The sequence below is a fragment of the Dipodomys ordii genome, unplaced genomic scaffold (genome assembly GCF_000151885.1).
Source record: "Dipodomys ordii isolate 6190 unplaced genomic scaffold, Dord_2.0 Scaffold65, whole genome shotgun sequence".
In the NCBI taxonomy this organism is placed as follows: domain Eukaryota; kingdom Metazoa; phylum Chordata; class Mammalia; order Rodentia; family Heteromyidae; genus Dipodomys; species Dipodomys ordii.
The window spans coordinates 11,834,573-11,849,551 of record NW_012267281.1 but is presented as its reverse complement, the minus strand read 5'-3'; the positions used below and the strand labels follow the sequence as shown (position 1 = coordinate 11,849,551).

The 14,979-nt window shown below is 33.6% G+C and overlaps 1 protein-coding gene across 1 annotated transcript in view; it reads left to right on the top strand.

The window, feature by feature from the left end:
- Nucleotides 1-14,979, top strand: part of Gpc5 (glypican 5) — a 493,935-nt gene that overhangs the window by 22,843 nt on the left and 456,113 nt on the right. Inside the window, exon 2 of the mRNA XM_013022972.1 lies at nt 5,725-5,886. Within this exon, the coding sequence (XP_012878426.1) occupies nt 5,725-5,886 (162 nt within the window). The remainder of the gene's footprint in view (nt 1-5,724; nt 5,887-14,979) is intronic.

The following is a 14,979-nucleotide window of genomic DNA, read 5'->3' as shown; positions in this document are numbered from 1 at the left end:
GTTGGTCCTTCATGAACAGTAAGAGGTCAGAACTCCAGTATACTGTACTGTGCATGTTGGTCCTTCATGAACAGTAAGAGGTCAGAACTCCAGTACACTGTACTGTGCATGTTGGTCTGTTTCAGTAAGATGGTTAAAAATGAATAGGCTAATTTTTAAAACTTAGGAGTTGAAGTTGCCATCCATTTTTTAACTCCCTCTAGGACCAAATTATTGCTGCTGCTTGCTGCTGCTGCGTGTGTGTGTGTGTGTGTGTGTGTGTGTGTGTCTTTTGTCTGCCAGACTGGTTAACATGTATGTAGCAGTGTTAACCATTGACTCCGAATTCATGACTTGAAGTTTCAGAGAACATTGTATTTTGCTTAGCATTTTTCTGCTTCATAGACAGATAATAGATCCTTTCAAATGAGAAATATTTATTGTTTATGATATAAATAAGGATTTAAGTACATGATTTTCTGTGAGCATCAATCGACCGTTTCTAGAAAAACAGCTCTGAGTACATTAACTTTTGATGGATCAATGATGTTGTTAATTTATATGGAGGAAATATTATTATTATATCTATGAATGTTATGTTGACCAAATTTGTCAAAATTTGTAGAGTTCTGCACATTATTCATGTTTTTCAATGCATCTGTAATAGCTCAAACACTATTTTTCTATTTTTTTATTTGAAAGAATTACATACATACATACTTTTATAGTACAATGCTATATTCTATTCAGCAAAATAAATGTATAAATTATAGTTATACATCATTATTTGGAACACTTATAAAATGTAAATACAATCATTGTAATACCATTTCACATGGTTTCTGATACCTTCAAATACGTTCTTTCTAAATATATACTCTAAGCTATCTCATTAATTTTAAGCTAAGACAGTGTCTTAGATTTCTTACAAAATGCTTTATGTGTGAATAAAGAAGGAAAAGAAGGGAATTAATATTCTGTTTAAACCATTTGTGCCAGGCAACTGTTTCTGTACTTACAATATGCTTGGAACAAAACAGCTGTGGTCCTTATCCTATGGTAGCTTGTAGTTTTGTAAGGAAATTTTCCTTAGACTAGAAACAGTTAAATATACATAAACAAATAGACATGAAAGCAGAGAATGAAGTGTGTTTTTAGTAATAATGGACAGCTCTTTTAAATGAGATAGGCAAGAATTAGAAGGAATAAATATTAGGGCTGGATGAGGAAGTGCATATCTGAGATTCCAGCTATTCAGATGGCGAAGGTATGTGGATGTTGGTTGGAGGTCAGTCAAGGCAAAACTATTGTGAGACTGTATCAGAAGTAGAAACTAAAATGTAAACAGACTAGGGTGTCGTCTCTAATGGGCACTAGACCGGGGCTCAATGCCCACCACCACCACTACCAAAATTACAAAGGTGAATATTAAAAATTTTAACAATACAATAACATTTAGTGAATTGAGCTGGCCTTTTAATTATTTTTTTTAAAAAAGGATGTGATTGTTCATGAAGTATCTATCTGTTTATAGTAAGAGAAACATCCAAAATGATAGTTCAGGTGCTTACAAGTCTTTAAAAACCACAGGCTTTAAAAAAATGTGACTAATTCCATGAAGATGCTTTATTTTCTTTTTAAAACACTTATAGGAAATCACACCCTTGGTATATTTTAATTATACGTTTTTTTCTACTTCATTAATTCCTCCTCATGTTTGTCTGAAGGACTTCTTCTGTTTTTCAATTTGTGTTGGCATACCTGAATTGGGCTATGTTTTTTAACCAGTTGTGACTTTACCCAAGAAGGACATCTAGCAATATCTAGAGACATTTTAATAGTCACAACTTGTATATCTGTGATCATATGTGTATATTTGTCTGTTCATGTGCTAATGAAATCAAATGGGGAAAGTTAAGAGGTGCTACTAAACATGCTACCTTCAGACAGGGGAACTCCCCACAAAGGAGGAATTATTTGTCACCCAGTTTCAATATTCCTAAATTTGAGAAACCCTCTGAACTCCTTTAGCTAAACTCTTACCAAAATCTTCAGTATTTAATAACATCTCTTGTTTCAGAAGCTCAGATTTGTATCTTCATTCTAGATTTCTTTCCTAATCCCAACTTACATATTCAAATATTATTGATATAGCTTCAGTTGGATGTAAAATAGACTTATTTCCAATGCTAAATTCTTTTTTCATTGCAAAATCTGCATCTCTTTATATGTTCTTATTTCCTGTCGATGGTACCAGTTATTAAAACAGCTTCTAGGCTAAGAAAATCAGAGTTCTTTAGAACTTCCTCATCTGCTTAATTTCATCCATGACATATATTTCAAGTTATCATTTACCTTCAATATATATGTATAATATATCCTTCAGAACTTCATTCTTATCCTTTCATTTGTAGTATAGAAATGCTGATGCTCAAAATAGTAGCTTGATATTGAACTTTTGCCTTCAGAGTTATGAGAAATGAATTTAATTTTTTCAATGCACCAGCTTGTGTGTTAGCAGAATGAATACAACTCCTGAGTTCTTTTAATAGGATCCTATAAGTTATTTGACTAAGTCTTCACTACCTGATGAATAACATGTTTTAACATCCTTCTCTCCTTCCCCTCCCTCCTTCCTTTCCCCCTCCCTCCCTCCTTCCTCCTTTCCTCCCTTTCTTTTCTTCCTTTCTTCCTTCCTTCCTTTCTCCCTCTCTCTCTCCCTCCCTCCTTTCCCTTCCCTTCCCTTCCCTCCCTGTCTTCCTCTCTTTCTTCCTTCCTTCCTTTCTTCCTCCTTTTCCCTTTACTTTTCATTTTGAACATACAGTCTTGCAATATTTAGGTAGCTATTCTAGCACTGGAACCATATATCCAACCCTTTCATGAACTTTTAGTTATTTCTGTGGTGGGGCTTTGAAATTTTACTAGGCTTTTCTCCAATTGTGATCCTCCTAATCTCTACCTCCTGAATAAACTGAGATTATAAGCAAAATCCACTGCACACAGCCTCCACTTTTTAATTTAATTTACTTTTGTTGTTAATATTTCATGCTGAATTACATTTTACCTTTCAGAGATATGATAGTTATCCTATAGTTTGGATTGTGAGATTACACTGTGTTCTTTAAGATTTCTCTGAAATCTTAAAAAGAATACTGTATTTCCTGTTATACTGCACTGTGCTTAGAGTTCACTAGCTTTATTTACAATATAAAAGAATTGCTGCATTGACTTTAAGAAATTTTATCAACATGTATTTTATAATGCTTTTGTACTTACTATGGGTAGCATGTAAGGTAAGGTATTTTTCCAAGAATATTGTATAGTTCATCCTGTCTTTGGAATAATATGGGAAGAATGGGAAATATTTTATTTTTTGTCAATTCTCCTTTTTCCACTATAACTGAAACTCTAAGCTTTTTAATAATAAATTTTTTCAGGTCATACTGATGAACATATTGTACTAATTAGGGATAAGTTAATTTCTGAATTAAAGATTTAGACTTTTTTAAGGAATGTAGTTGTGTGTTGTCACAACACATTCTAAGATTATAAATGAAAGTATGAATCAATGCACATGCTTCTCAACTAGGGAATGTTTGCTAAGTGGTCTAAATTGCTAATCATGCTTACTCAGACATGCTTGCTGACATATTCTCCTACATTTTGTTGAGTAGAGCCATAGAAACAATATTTAGCATCTTTTTCAGTGCATTTTCCACCACTTAAAAGTGGGCACAGAAGCAAATGGGAACTCGATTACTATATTTTAGCCTATCTTATTTTGATTAAATATTCTTGGGTAGTCCCAACATAAAATTAATTCTCTTGAAAATATACATACAGATGCCTTCTCTCTAAATATGAGTAGAGAATGACCAGGTTTGTCTGTAAACAAATCATTTGCAAACCTAACACTTTTCTCTTAGAGTAAGAGAAATATAGCTTTATAGCTTGGGAGTTAGTTTGCCTGTTTCTAAACTTCAGCTCTACCAGTTTGTACTCAATGACACAGCTGTCTTTATCTTTGTTCTTTGGTGGAAATGGGATTTGAATTCAGAGACTTCACTATTTGAATATGCTTTACCACTTGAAATACAATTTCAGTCCTGAGCAGTTTTTTTTTGGTCTGGGCTGACTTTGAACAGTGTTCCTTAGATCTTAGCCTTCTGATTAGCTAGGATTACAGGTGGGAGCCCTGGTGCCCACCTGTGGGCAGTTTTTAAGTTTGCATTTACTTTCATTTGAACTTTTGTAATGGTATCTAAACTTAAGGTTAATTTAAGGATCAGAAGAGATACTTCAGATAGTACCTCTGGTAGTGTTCATGATGTCCTGGGGAATTGGGATATCATAGTTGGTATATAAACTAACTGAAAATGAGGCCAATAAATATACAATTGTAAACATGCTAAATGCAGTAGACAGGTTGCTTTCAAAAACATATTGAACTGTATTGGAGGTTATGGAAAAATTTTCCTTGGGAAGACTAACTAAAGCTAAAGAACAGTAGACCAGAAGGTGTGTGCTTGCTGCATATGTGGGTGAGCATACGTAGAACACAAGTTCTAGGCAGAGGGAAGAACATGGAAAATGGCTATGGGGTAAGAGGGTGTTTGGTGAGTAAGGCCTGAGTGTTTGAGAATTAGTACAGTAGTCTCTGATACTGGAGCTAAGACTGGGAGGGAGGTAGAGAGGAAAAGTCCATGACTCTATAAGCCTCTGTAGGCCATGTGTGGGAATGTGACCTAGCAAACCCATGACAGATATGTGAATTGTAGAAACACATTGGCAATGATCTCTTATTAGTGTTGTTGTTACTTTTAATCTCTACAGTTCATTAAACATTAGATAAGATTATATGTTTCAATATTTATGTGTTTCTTTCTCCCTATTATTGCAGTTGTCCAATGCTCATTCCTCAAGCTTTCCATTTAGGAATAAAACTGAGGAGACAGCTTTGTTTTCTTTCAATTTTACTATTTAAAGGAGAATTTTCTTTGGAATAACTTCAGGCAAGATAAATGAAAAACAATTGCTGACATATTACCTACTGTGATACTTATAAATATTTTATGCTTTTTAGCCTTTGTGAAATCAAATGCTGTCATTTGTTACCAACTTAAATAAATTAAGAACAAAATTGTTAGAATTGTTAGTATCCAATGTCGGCAGAAAACCCAGAATGATTTCACGTGTTTTGGTCTTCATCTAGAACCAACTTGTGGAAATGGAAGACCTCAAGCTCACTGTGTGAATGAGTGAAAAGAGCTTGAAAGGTGGCTGTTACATGTGTGCCTTTGTGTACCTGTGCGCATGTATTAGTTTTGCTGATCTAAGAAATACTGGTTAGTTCAGAGTCAGTACAGAAACTTTGAACTTTCCCAGAGTCAAAGAACCAAGACTTCTTCATATTTGAATATAAGAGGATAACTATATTAGACCATGTAAATAAACTCATCATGTCATGAACATTAAGTAAAATCTGGGTAGCCAGAGGATGCTTAGTGTGATATTCCACCAGGGTTTTCTTCTTTGTACCATATGTTTGAACAAAGAATTAACCATTTAAAAGTATTTTCTTCATGGGTAGGTTAATATCACCTGATAATTGTTTTTAAATCAAATGCTTTAACACATCAACTTTTCACCTAGAATATGAACCGCTTGTGTGCAGTGTACACTTGTCTGCTGTGTACCATATAGTGGTTGTTGAATCATTTTGGAAATTACTGTCATGTGTTCTAGGAGCTGATCTTCAGGTTTGCATATCTGAGAAACCAACATGTTGCACCAGGAAGATGGAGGAGAGATATCAGATTGCTGCTCGTCAAGATCTGCAGCAGGTCCTCCAAGCATCCAGCGCTGCGTTAAAGTTGCTAATATCTCGAAATGCAGCTGCTTTCCAAGGTAAATGTATTTTCAGTTCTGAAATTAACTACTAGCTTTATGGAGTGAATTGACTCTGATAGAGATACTGTTAATGTGGCTAGGCTTATTTCCTTGTTGTTGCATATTATTTTAGCATAAAAGGGAGTATTGCCTTTTCTTAACTTCATAACTTATGTCTGAGGTTATCCAGGACATTGAATAAACTGTTACATTATTGACATAATCCTGGTAAGTATTTGACTTTATAACACAATTCTTACCCATGAGTTTTCCTCAAGGCAAGCAGACAGAGTAATTCAATTTCGTGAAGAATATGTTACATAAAACATCACTGCTTTTAACTGGGCAATTTTATATTTAAAAGTACAACCCAGAGAAATATTTAAGATTTCCTTCTGCAACTTTATGTTGTTTTCACAAGAATACCAGTTCAATATAGCAAAATGCAGGCAAGTACGATAAATAGAAAACTAAGAATATTAATTGAATGTTTAAGGGTTAGATAGGACCAGAACAAAACCTTAGTTCAACCAATATGTTCAGGAATAAAATTAATGAGTTATGAAATTACCTGGCACACTGAAAAATAGATGATCTTTTCCTTATTTTAGCCATCTTTTCTATCAAATTGCTTATTGCTATAATAAAACACCTTAATTTATTTTCCTCTTTTATAAAGCATTAGCTATTCTGTATATGACTTCAGTGGTAATGTGTAAATTATACTGCTTTTCTTTTCAAACAAATTTATTGTTTTTGTTCCACATAGAATATAACTTCTGACAGTATTTTTAATAAGTATATTTATGTCAATGTGTTTAAATAACTTGTTTTGTTTATATGATATAACTAAATCACAAGGCTGGTTAATTTTTAAACTATACTTATTAAATAGAATCAATATAATAACAGAATAAAATTTAAATTGACTTAAAATGTAGGTCATGATGAACTGGTATTTTTTTCCTACAATGTCAGATTTTGTGTGTGTGTGTTTTCTTTGTGTGTGTGTGTGTGTGTGTGTGTGTGTGAAAATATCATACAGAGTGGTTACAATTACATGGGCAAGGTAATGAGTACATTTCTTATCAAGCATTGTTGCCTCCTCCTTTGTTTCCCCTTCCCATCCCTTCCCATCTCCCCTCTGCCCCTAGCCAAAGTTGTAAAGTTTGTTTTTTGTCATAATGTCTTGTACATCTCATTGTTGCAATGGGTCCACCTGAATCCCTATTTAAACAATTTGTTTTTTCCCTTCCCCTCCACAAATTATACCAACATCAAATACAGTGAAGACAGAAGTTATACTGTGGGGGAAGGACATACAAAGCAACAAAGAAATATCTTAGAATTATGTTAGAAACAATAGCAAGAAAGAAAAACCATTTGAGTCCTTATCTTGGGGTTCATTTCGCCTAACATCAACTTATCTGACCATTTCTGCTTGTCTCAGACATATACTACTTATTGCAAATAAGAGAAACTATGGGACCTAGATTTTAGGATCTTATTAAATATATCCTATTTCAGATTCTTTGAAATACAACTTTCATGCCATCAAGTTTATTCATGTAAAATATTGGAGGAAAATGTACTGATATGCATGTTAAACAAAGATTTGTGATATTAACTGGCTAATTGGAATACTTTAGCCACTATGAAAAAGTATGATTACTATGTGTAATTTTGTGTCACTAAAAACATGTGAAGTCTGGGATTTTCTCTATTTCCCAGAGTGTCATGTAATTTCATATAATCTTTTGCTTTCTGCTTACTAAATTGTATCTTCTGTTTTTAATAGATTGAGTTTTACTTTTTATTAAAAAATTAATTAAAATAAAAAAGAATAGAAAAAATTATTCTTTCTGTCCTTTTAAATTTTCTTTTCTGGAACTGGGATTTGAAGCAAAGGCTTCAAACTTTCTTGGTTTGCTTACTGGGCTTGATTGCTAGATTTGCTCTACCATTTAGTCATACCTCCAGTCCAGCTTTTTGCTGGTTGTATTGGAGATGAAGTCTCATGGAATATCCTGCCTTTGGTTGCCATAAAAGTATGATCTGCTGGATCTCATTCTCTGAGTAGTTAGGAGAAAAACCATCAACCGCCAGTGCCTGGCCTTGCTTTATTTTCTTGTTGATGCTTTTGTATGTCTGTTGAGTGCCTACTAGTAGCCAAATCTCTCAAGTACTTATATTTGAGGAAGTGCCTAACTGTTAAATATATTTTACTTTTATTGGCTCTAATATGATAACGTGCTTATTTACTTATTTTAAAACTAGAATGGGCACATTGTATTTCTGTCAGTTTCATAATGAAGACTATTATACTGGCTTTTGCAGTTTTAAGCAGCCTGTGATTTAGTGTGTTTTCTTATGCATCAGCTACAAATGCAATTTTTCCTTATCAAACTTTTCCTTATCTCTGAAGTTAAAAGTTGTGTGTGTTTTTCAAATCTATGTCAGCAGGCAGCTATAAATTATCTGTATTCCAGGTAAAAGTTATTGGAGCTAAAATTACTTTGCAACTGGAAATAAAGATGGCTTTGCATGAAACATAATTGAGGGTGGAAAAGAATTAACTATAGCTTAAGATCGATTTTCCTTGACAAAGTTATATATGAACTCTAAGAAGCCAACTTCTAATTGTTTGAATTCTGATCAATACAAATTATGATAATATTATCTATGCTTATAGTAGTTTGACCTGATAGGCAAAATAACTTGTTCACAGTATGCTAAACAATCCATCCTTGATTTTATATTGAGTACAATTGCCATTTTCAGTATAAGAACTGTACATTAATTACATAGAAGATAAGTTGATTAATTACCAGATTATTTATAATTTTATCTTTATATTACTTGAACTATCTTGGTTTTGCAGAGATAGTTCTCAAAGGCTGCCTATTTATTTTAAAGGGAAATATCTGTAAAATATTTAACTAGCTACATTGTAAAAATGTTTTTTATTGTAAAAATAGTGTGCAGAGGGGTTACAGTTACATGAGTAAGGTAATGAGTACATTTTCTATCAAGCATTGTTACCTCCTCCTTCGTTTTTTCCCCTACCATCCCTTCCCTTCCAACCTAGCTACATTTTTGAGTATCTAATAAATTTTACTGAACAAATAGATATGAAATGTTATCTTGTTTTCAAAATATGGTTCTCTCATTGTTAGTGAGCCTGATTTTTTTTCTACATAAACTTTATTTTGTGGGCTATTTTCTCTTAGAAACATATCATGTGTATATACACTTAGAGAATATATAATGAATATATTGGATATACTTAAATTCTTCTAAAGTATAGATACCATCTTACATTTCTAAATCTTGAAGTTTTCCCTAAAAACATTCAAATTTGATCTATAGCCTACAGATAATTTGAGTTCTGTATCGCCTGTGGTTAGCAGTTGCGTGGGTCTTCCTGCCTCTGGTCCTCTGGCTTTGTATTTCTCATTCATTGTTTCTTTTCTATGAAATTCAGCATGACTTTCTGTCTTCGGTTTCTAGCTCACAAACTCATGCATGCACACTTATCTATGAATTATGTATAAAATTTTATAAGCTGGTAGTGAGGGAAGAAAGAAAATGTATAGATGACAAGTAATTTTAAATCGAGTATTCATTGCTATGTTGCCAAGTCTTTTTACTGCTCCTCCATTGATTCTTGAAATCACCAGCCTCCCTCCTTCTCTATGGCACATCTCCCACTGTGCTGCAAGACTGTAGTCTGCTCTTATGATGGGGAGATACCATAACTTCTACTTCCTGACACTTAATATAGGAGCGTAGAGTATTAAATAAACACCACTCAGCTCTGAGGGTAAATGTAAACAGTACTTTTTGATTATTTTTTTTCTATCCCCTAAAACATTAAATCCACAAGCACAGTTAATTTTTCTAATGCAAAAAGTGAGTTTTTAATATTAAATTAAATCCATTATACATTTTAAATGATAGTTTTTATGGTACTAATCCATTAAAAATATTAACAATTGCTATCTGCTTTTAATACAGACTTTAGGAATGTTTACTTCTAAAAATCTATTATAATTAGTAAGTTGCATCAGAATTTTATTTTGTGTGTGTGTGGTATCGAGGTTTGAACTCAGGGTTTTGTGCTTGTTAGGTAGGCTCTCTACCATCTTTGCTTTGGTTAATTTTGAAAACTTCTGCTCTAATTGACCTGGAATGTAATCCTCTAGTTTATGACTTCCCAATAGCTGGGATAAAAGTGTGCACCACCATGCCCAACTATTAGATAAGATGAAGGTCTTGCTAACATTATGCTAAATCCATTTTTATTAAATGTTTTACTTAACACTACATACTTAAGGAAGAAATAAACTATATGAAAAGTAGTGTTTCCAAGTACTGTACAGAAATATACATTAAAGATGGTACTATGTAATATGATGATCATTTTATAATTCAATTTTTATGAAACATTTAAAATATTTTACCCAGTGGAACAAATTTAATATTACATTGATAGTGGTATTTAAAATTTGTATGATGAATAATGGAAGGCTCATACTTTTTCCTCTTAATCCAATGCTCTTAATATCTAAAGTGTTTTTTTTTTTGTCTTCTGTGAGGGAAAAATGTTTCAATATGGAGCATAAAGCATTTTTCTACTTATAAAGAGAGGGGCAGAAAAATGCTCATTGCCTAAATGTATTTTGTGTGAAGAAAAAAATTTCCATGAGTGATTACTTTATTGCAAATTATTACTAGTTTATTACTATTATAAATTATTTGTGTGTATATTTTTTGAACTGTATCTAGATGAACTACCTGGTTTTCCAGCCTTTTTCATATGACATTTTTTATTGGTCTTTTTAATATCAACATGTTTACTTTTGGGAATGGTAATTTACCTATCAAGTACCAATCTAACCAACTAGCTAAAAAGTATCATTGTTAGTATTTGAAGTGTTTGCAATTTTACATACTTTAAGACTATACAGTGTTTTTTTTTGTTGTTGTTTTATTTTTGTTTTTGGTCATGGGGCTTCAACTCTGGGCCTCGGTGCTGTTCCTCAGCTCTTCAGCTCAAGGGTAGCACTCTACCACGTGTGCTACAGTGCCACTTCTGGTTTTCTGGTGGTTTATTGGAGATAAGTGTTTCAGAGACTTTACTGCTCAGGGTGGCTTTGAACCGCAATCCTCAGCTCTCAGCCTCTTGAGTAGCTAGGATTACAGGTGTGAGCCACTGGTGCCCGGTGACTATACAGTGTTTTATTTAAGACATTGAGCACTTCAATTTTATAGGAAAGATAAAACAATAGTATTATGAAAGGATTTAAGAAATTTTAAGTCAGTAATGCAGCTATTATCTGATAACAGTTTCTCATGAGTTATTACTTGTTGTGATGGTAGGTGCCGCACAATATTTATTTTCTCTTCTGTCTTGTCAGAATACCACACTTTTTGAGGGACCATCTTCAATAACAATATGTTTAGGGAACATGAGCCCTGCTGTAGCTATAGGGAATGATATGAAATGAAATAAGAATAGATTTGAATAGCTTTGGTTGGAAATGGGAAAAGCAATGAATCACAAAGCGGTCAGAAGGCTAACAGTGTAGATAACTAGTTAGCAATACCTATATATATGATGGTATGATTGTTTTCAATTTTAGTCTTTTTCATCATGTAGGGAAAAGGTTCAAGAGGGTAGCACCAGCATAGATGGTTGAGCAGGCACCATGAAAGGTTATGAGGACAGGAGTTCTGTGCATTATGCAATAATTATTTATGAGTAATCTCTACCTGGCAGCATTGTTGGAAATTCTTGGGATGTCGAATGAACATAGCAAAGATCTTTCTAGTTGGCAGTTATCTGGAGAAGATAGAACATCATTCAGATATGGGTTAAAATATATTAAACTCCTCGGAGATGAGAATTGTAAGTACTAAGGTGTTTTAATTTTCAATTAGATAGGCAGAGGAAAGGTGAAATTACAGCAAAGAATTGAAGGAAGTAGAAGACTTTGCTATGTGAATATCTGGGTGGAACACATTCTAGGAACAGAGGAGGCCCTTAAAGTAGGAGCAAGCCTTAGCTGTGAGAAGAATGTCAACAAGAATGCCAGAATAGTTGGGCCCCAACAAGTGCCACAGGGACTGTGATTGGAAAGGATAGAACGTAGAAGCAGATCACGTGGGACTCTTAGGCTTTTAGTTTCTTTTTCTAAAGCTGGAAGTTTTACCAAATGAGTGGCTTGAGGGAAAGTCAGTAGGTTCTCCATTGGCTCTAGAATCTCTTTCTCGTGCTAGGAGAGTGAGACCAACTGACTTGTTTAAAGTTCTCAATGAAAGAAGAAGGATGTTAGTTGATGTATTAATTGGTATGTACATTATTTGACTATCCAGTAATAGCTAATCTTTGTTACAGATTTGAATAGTAATGGTATAGAAGAGACAGATTTCTAATGATTATTAACTGGCTCTATAAACTGATAAGAATGTTGTTTTTATGAGAAAGTTTATATGAAATTAAAAATAAAAATAATTTTGATAAAATGACTGATGATTCTACACTATGGAACATTTACCAAAGTTTATTGTGATTTAAAAGTGAAGGGCAGCATAAAGGAATAAATAACAAACCTAGTTATCAAGTGAAATTTGATAACAAATGAAACTAAACATCAAGAAAAATATTAACATAAGATAACATTGAGTATATTAGAGAATAGTATTTAAGCTAAAAGCGATAAGTTTCAGTGTGAGAAACTTGTTTAGACAAAAAGATATAGTTGCATAAAATTAAAAATTCAATAACTTATTAGTGAATAACTCAGCAAGTAAGGTTCTATCTTGAACATTAGGGTGTCAGCACTCAAGTATGAAGTCTTGCTGGGAACAACAAAAACATATTTGCTATTTTAATATAAGTTTAAAATAACAAGTTCTATTTACCAAGCAATAAAATAGTTACCAGTTACTCAAATGTTTTTATTGTAGCATCCCTTCTTTAATAATATATTGACACTTGTTAATTATCATTACTATCAAATTAAAAAATAACATATTATCAACTTTGAAATACTTTATTAAAATGTAGGAATTTTCTTAATATTTAAACTAGACACTATGTTGGAAATGAATGTTACAACTTGGGGGAGAGGGAATTGGGAGGGGAAAAGGTGGGAGAAAATGAGGAGAGGGTAGCACTGGTCTTAAAGAAATGTACTCATTACCTGATTGATGTAACAGTAGTCCCTCTGTACATCACCTTTACAATAAAACTTAAATTTAAAAAAAGTATTTAAATTTTAGACTCAGGGGAACAGGTTAAGATAAAAATAATGAATTATCATTGATGATATTCAATTGACAAAGTGATAAAATATAGGGGCTGGGAAGGTGACTCAGTGGTAGAGCGCTTGCCTTGCATGCTCAAGGCCCTGGGTTCGATTCCTCAGCACCACATAAGCAAAAAGAAAAAGCCGGAAGTGGTGCTGTGGCTCAAGTGGTAGAGTGCTAGCCTTGAGCTGAAGAGCTGAGGGACAGCGCCCAGGCTCAGAGTTCAGGCCCCACAACCGGACCCAAAAAAAAAAAAGTGATAAAATATAATAGAAAATAAGATACTTCACTTGCCTCAAATACAGGATTTAAATTATATAGCCCTTCCTCAATATTGCTGTTATTCATGCATATATCTTTTTATTTTTTCGTTTTTTTGGTTGGTCGTGGCACCTGAACTCTGGGCCTGGGCACTGTCCCTCAGCTCTTCAGCTCAAGGCTAGTGTTCTACCACTTGAGCCACAGCACCACTTCCAGCTTTTTCTGCTTATGTGGTGCTGAGGAATCAAATCCAGGAACTCATGAATGCAAGGCAAGCACTTTATCACTGAGCCACCTTCCCAGCCCCCCATGCTTATCTCTTTACATTTAACATGAAATATATTTAGTAGTCAATGGACTATAGCTGTTGTAGCTTTTATGCAAGAGACAAAGGGCTTAAAGTGGTATCTCATGCTCTAGAGAGTTACAATAGTAGTGGCATCTCATGCTCTAGAGAGTTACAATAGTAAATAAATAAAGGGTAATTGTTGGATAGCTGTGTGTGTGCTATGCTTTTTTGAAATTCCAGGATAATTCTGCCTGTGGGCAAACTTTTGTATAAACAAAGATAATTAAACTCTTTTACCTTAAAAGGTGTTGTTTTCTGGTACTGTTTGTTTGACTTCATCACCTCAGAGTATAAACTTGACTTGTATATTAACTTAGGAAACATATTCAATGTTTTTTCTCTAAGTAAGAATGAATTAAAGATATACTATAATACAACAAAATCAGTCTTTGGACTGGGTAGTCAATATGCTTAAGGATTTAAGAATAAGGAGTATAGAATATGAGGGTCCAAGTTTGAATTCTATCTTTAAATTGGCTTACTGCAACTCTGAATTCTTGTTTGTATTAGAGGATGAATAGCACTTTCTTCTTCTAGGCTGCAGTTAATGATTGATTGAGATAACTTCATGTTAGGACCTGGCACAGTTCCTAATGCCATTATATTATAAGCACTCAGTATATGATTTTTTTTAGTGTGTTTGGGGAATTGTATGAAGTCAGTCAATAGGTTGTTAGAAGGGCTGCCTTGGTTCAAAAAATGGGTACAAACTCCTCTTTATGTTTTTGTGGATTTGCAAATAGATTGTATGTGCTTGGGGTTAGTATCAGTGTAGTCTAAATTGTTGAAGGTGAGCAATTAAGACAAATTATTTGGTAAATAATAATTGGTTCCTTCAAATGCAGGATTTCTGCTACCGAGTTAGTAATGAAATGGGATTTCAAACTTCATTGAATTGTAATGTTTTGACTCATTATGACTGAAGTTCACATGCATTCTGAATCTGAGCGCTGCTGAGCAGAACACTCCAAAAGGAAAAAGCCAATGGGAAGTTAGCCAAGGGCTGGCTTAAGAATACACTAATATTGTCATCCTCCTCCTCAAATTATTCCTTTTCATTGCAGCACAGACTAATTTGGAGACAGTGATTATAATAATTTACAAATGCATACTTTTAGATATATCAACATCAACAGCAAACATCCCTAAATGTAGTCACAATGAATGACCAGCATCAAAACTTGAAA